The sequence below is a fragment of the Grammomys surdaster genome, unplaced genomic scaffold (genome assembly GCF_004785775.1).
Source record: "Grammomys surdaster isolate TR1022 unplaced genomic scaffold, NIH_TR_1.0 203, whole genome shotgun sequence".
Classification (NCBI taxonomy): Eukaryota; Metazoa; Chordata; class Mammalia; order Rodentia; family Muridae; genus Grammomys; species Grammomys surdaster.
Window position 1 is genome coordinate 1,780,102 of NW_021604648.1, and position 5,237 is coordinate 1,785,338.

Sequence of the window (5,237 nt, forward strand, 5' to 3'; positions counted from 1 at the left end):
GCCCAGAGACATTCTGAGTCCAGAATTCCAGCAGGATGCAGGTTAACATGCCCGGGATAGTGTTAGAATTGCTCATTGGTTGGAAATGGGGCAGAGAGAGAGAGTGAAATTTCCTCTCCACATCCTTAGGCTAAATTCTAAAGGGAATTTGGGAGGCTAGATTACTAAGTCACCTGTCTTTTTTCAACTTGCAGATTGAGGTCCTACTGGAATTTAGACGTCACTGTCAAAGAGTGAAGACAAGGCATGCTGGAAAGTGGGTAGGGTTTAGATGGAAAGACGTGTCTTCCAATCCCTGTTTTCCAGAGTCTGTAAACAAAGCTTGACTTGGCTTTATGAAGGCTTTTGTAATAAACTCTAGGGCTGTGGCTCTCAACTTTCCTAATGTTCGGATCCTTTGATACAGTTCCTCTTCTGTGGTGATCCCCAACCATATTATTTTTATTGCTACTTAATGATCATTGTTAGCTTTTCCTCTAGGCTCCACCCAGCAGGTAGTAACACCCAGGTAGGAGACTTGCTCAATAATATTGTTCCCTCTCTCCCTCCCTCTTCCTCCCTGTCCCTCCCTCCCCTCTTCTCCCATTCATCCCTCCCTCCCCATGTGTTCCCAGATGGCCTCTTCCCTTCTTTCTTTCCAAATAAACTTCATTTTATACTAGAGCCATTGTTTGTCTGATGCCTCGTGCTCAGGTTGGGGGGTGTGCCTTGGCAAGGGCCTACTAGTCACCCCCTACTTCCGCATCACACTGCTGCATTACAAAACATATCAACTGTGATTTGCTATTGTTAAGAACCATAATGCAAACACTTTTAGAGACAGAAGTTTGCCAAAGGGGTCGTGGCCCACAGGTTGAGAACTGTTGTGGTCTAGTGGTCCCAGACTGCTGCATCCCAGGACTAACCAATTCCCGAGTTGCATCATTATTGAGCTCTGTCCCATTCAAGTTTTTGTTATTGTGACAATACACCAGGACCAAAAGCAACTTGCAGAGGAAAGAATTTATTTGGCTTAGTTTACATTGAGGGAATCTAAGGTAGAGACGCAAGGAAGGAACCTGGAGGCAGGAACTGAAACAGGAATTATGAATCATGGAGGGCAATTATTACTGGCTCTCTTCTGCCTTGCAGAAGCCATTTTTTACAGTTTAGGCCCAGTGCTCTGGAATGGTTATTACTCTCCCAGGGCTGTACTCAAGAAAATGTCCTGCAGGCATGCCCATAGGCAAACTAATGAGGGAAGTCTTCAACTGAGATCATCTCTTCACAGGTGTGTTGAGGTTTGTGTCAAGCTACACTGAGTTTTACATGATGATGATTTGAGATTTGATTGGCAGAAACTCCAGATATTGGAATGAGACTACGTGTGAAAAGCCAGATAAGAGAATATCCAGCATCTAGGACTCCCACCTCTTACCACTTAAATACTTTGTACACTTTTGTCAGCACCTAGGTTCCCCCATCTCTTACCACCTAAATCCTTGTACACTTTTATTCAGTCCCTGGATGAGTGGAACAGGTATTTAGAAAGAAATCTTCCCAGGAACAAAGATGAGTCAGTGGTTAGGAACACTGAAGGTTCTTCCACAGGATCCGAGTTCAATTCCCAGCACCCATTTGGGGATCTGCACCTTCATAGACATACATGGGGAAGGAAACTGCCCAAGTGGGTTATGCTGAGACTCCCTCACCGAATGTTAGTGGACTGAAGGCTGTGCTCTGCTCCTGTGACTCCAGGAGAGTCTAGTGAACAGAGGTGTGTCCCCTATGGGATTGTCATGAGAATACTGGAGATGATGTCGGGGCAGCTAAGGGAGTCTGCAGTTCCCACTGTTCCCTTGAGAGGTGTTTTTAAATGGTAGCTTCTGCAAAGAGGGCAAAAATGAGTCACAGCTACGTGTCAGAAACACTGGGGATTTTCAGAAAAATCAACAGTAGATCCAAGAGAAAAGAATTACTTGGCAAGCAAATACTAAAGTCTCTGAGATCAAAATTTTTGGAATTCATGGGACTGTGACCCCCCTCACTCCCTTCCCCAGTTGTACACATCACTGTTTTATAAAATTTAAGAGTGATTGTTTAAAAGTAGACCAAGAATTCTATCCATCTACTTTCTAGAGTAAGAAAATTTACAGCACAGGAGACATGTTGTGTGCATTTGTGTTCTGATTACTTAGCTGTGTGAATTTGCCACAATTTCCTCTCTATTATTGGTGATGATTATGGGGGAAAGTTCAGTTTACTCCATTATGGATAAATTTAGGGCTTTCCAATACTCTTTGGATCCTGGTGACACGTCATTTTAGTGATGGCCGCCTTGACATCTTTGTTCCTCAGGGTGTAGATGAGAGGGTTGAGGACAGGTGTGAGAATCGCATAGACCACGTTCCCCATGATGTGGAAGTCCAGGGGCAGGTCAGCCCTGTAGGCCACATAGGCTATGGCAATGGAAGAGTAGTAGGTGCCCACCACCAGGAGGTGGGAGCTGCAGGTGGAGAAGGCTTTGGAACGCCCTTCCTTGGAGTTGATCCGAAGCACTGACATCAGGATTCTCACATAGGAGAGAAGCACCAGGAGGAGGGGGAGGAAGGACACCACCATGGCAATGCAGAAGCCCATGAGTGTCTGGGGACTGGTGTCTGAGCAGGAGGCCTGGACCACAGCCAGGTGATCACAGAAACAGTGGTAGATGTAGGCAATGTTGTCAAAAGCCATCTGGGAAGTCTGTACCACTGCTGGGATGGGCAGAAGGAGGGCGGTGATCCAGGCACTGGCTGCCAGTGCAGTGTTTGTCTGTGGGGTCATGTGGACGGTGTAGTGCAGAGGGCGGCAGATAGCCACATAGCGGTCATAGGCCATGACCACCAGGATGAAGGCTTCTGAGCAGGAGAAGCTGTGGAACAAATACATCTGCAGGAAGCAGGCAGGGAAACTGAGGAAGCGGTCTCCCAGCAGGAGTAGGGACAGCATCTTCGGGACAGTGGTTGTGGTGAAGAGGATGTCTAGAGCTGAGAGGTTGATTAGGAAGAAATACATGGGCTTGTGGAGGCTGGGCTCGGCCACCACAGCCACCAGGATCAGGGAGTTCCCCACCAGGATGAGCAGGTAGAGGAGGAGAAAGATAAAGAAGACAGGAAGGAAGAGGGATTTCTGCAGAGAGGGGATGCCTGTAAGGTAGAAGCTGGTCTGAGAGTTCCCTGATCCATTACAGGCTATGCTCTCCATGGTGGGTTAAAGCCGGATGCTCAGGAGGGTTCCATGCCAATCTGTAAACAGAAGGACCCAAGGTTCTGAGATGAGAATTACAGAATGGCTATTGTCTGATTGAGATAAACAATTCATTTACTGTCAATTCTAGAGGAAGCACATGGGCTCTGTCTTGTGCCAAGATTCCCCAACCTATGCCAGAACTCCATCTTCCCTTTAAAATCAAGGATGGATTAAGCACTTGCAACATAAACCTTATAGAAAAAAATAAAAGACATATAAGAGCCACTGAGGTACCCTGTAATATAAAAACTATGTGTCATTCACTGAGTTCACACAGATGTGTTGATCAGGAGAGAGGCTTTAACCTCCTAGGACTGAAAGACTCCTGGTAAGGAAAGGCATGAAAGAAGCAGTGATACCATTATGCCATTGCAGTTGTGCTAAGCACTGTGGATGGCCTGGGCTCTCCTTTCCATGTCTGCAAGATTCTTTCAGGAATATCAGCTTTCTCCAGTCAACTAACTCATCTACTTTTCACTTGAGATTTGTCTCAGGGTTTGGTTTTTGGTTTTTTGGTACCTTTGTGGCCCTGCAGTTGGGGAGGGTGGATGTCTCTTTATGGGAATATCCTGTCTTCCCAGTGTAACTATTAACCCACCACTGACTTCCTTCTCTCTTGTTTGCTCAGTCCTGCTGTCTCCTTCTAAGTTGACACATCTGTCTCCCCACCCCCTCTCAGTGTGAGGGTCTCTGTCATTTTAAGGAAAAGTGGTGACATCAATAATGTTTTAGGTTTTCTGTCAAGTCAGGGGACCTGATGATTCTTCTCTGGTGATTCTGCATGACAGAATCCATAGCAGTCTCTCTGCAGGACCACTGGCTGCTTCTCCCCAGCCCAGATGGTACCCTGGTTAATCACTGTATGGCCATCACTCAGCAGGCCTCTTTGATCTCTGTTCAGAAGGTGCCATGATGTCCTGGGGTAGATGGGGAAGGGATGATTTGTACAGGATTTGAGAGATGCTTGGAGTATCGGTTTCTGCAGAAACAAACTCTCAGAAGAATCAAAATGGAACGTTTCAACCCACAGATGCAGGGACTTAAGCTAAAGACAAATACTGTTTAAACCTCAGCCTTAGGCTTGTCCCTTGGACCATGGGAGGCAAGTGTCTCCTGACATTGATAATACTGTGTCTTAGTCTTACGGAGCCCATGACTTTTATTTTTCCATTTTCCAACAAAACATTTCTCATGCACAAGCAATTATATAATATTAAGAATTCTTTTCCAGTCATCCCATCCCTGTAGGCCAGAGACTTTGCAGTGGAGGAAGGGGGCTTTCCTGGGGGCCCCACCAGCTGGCTGAAATGCCAGGAAGACTGTGCTGAGTCTCTGCTTTCTGGGGCATAGCTCTTTCTTCTTTCCATCTTTCCTGAGGAATCCAGACATCAAATTTCCAAGCCAAAAATATTTGGGCAGAGGTTTTGACTTCCCCTTTTTCAGTTGATAATATCGGAAAAGATTAAATGCAAATATTTTTCTGAGGCTCAATATGGTAGAGTTTAAATTGGTGTCTGGTAATACAAACACCTCCTTGACAGTATGTCCTTGACTTTACAAAAGAGTATGCCAATTGGTTCCAATTGAGACGCCATGAATCAGACCCCCACATGCCAATGGATTCAGTAGTCTAGTTGCTTCACACCCTCAGGGACACCACCTGCCCTTCCAGGACATTGCAGCTCCCAGTCAATCAGGGATTGTCTGTTTTCCCAGGATCAGACTGAGCTTGAGAGTGAGGAGTTATGTTGGAGGAATGAACCTGAGAAGGACACACTCAGAGGTGCCCCAGCTTCCCCTGCTTCTCCCCCTCTGCCCACTATTCGCTGACAGAGACATGGATGCTGAGATCCTGGTGGAGAGCTAACGTGTGGATTTTGCCTGGTACTGGACTGTCTAATAGGCAGTCCAGGCTTGGGCTACCATCAAAGCAGAGGCACCAAAGCTTCTCAATTTCTTAGAGAGTT

At 46.3% G+C, this 5,237-nt stretch overlaps 1 protein-coding gene across 1 annotated transcript; it reads right to left on the reverse strand.

Moving 5' to 3' along the window:
* Positions 1 to 2,258: 2,258 nt before the first annotated feature.
* On the reverse strand, positions 2,259 to 3,225 carry LOC114623999 (olfactory receptor 2AT4-like). The gene has a single exon (XM_028770752.1). It carries the CDS (start codon positions 3,223 to 3,225, stop codon positions 2,260 to 2,262), a length of 966 nt encoding a protein of 321 aa, XP_028626585.1. The 3' UTR covers position 2,259.
* Positions 3,226 to 5,237: the final 2,012 nt, after the last annotated feature.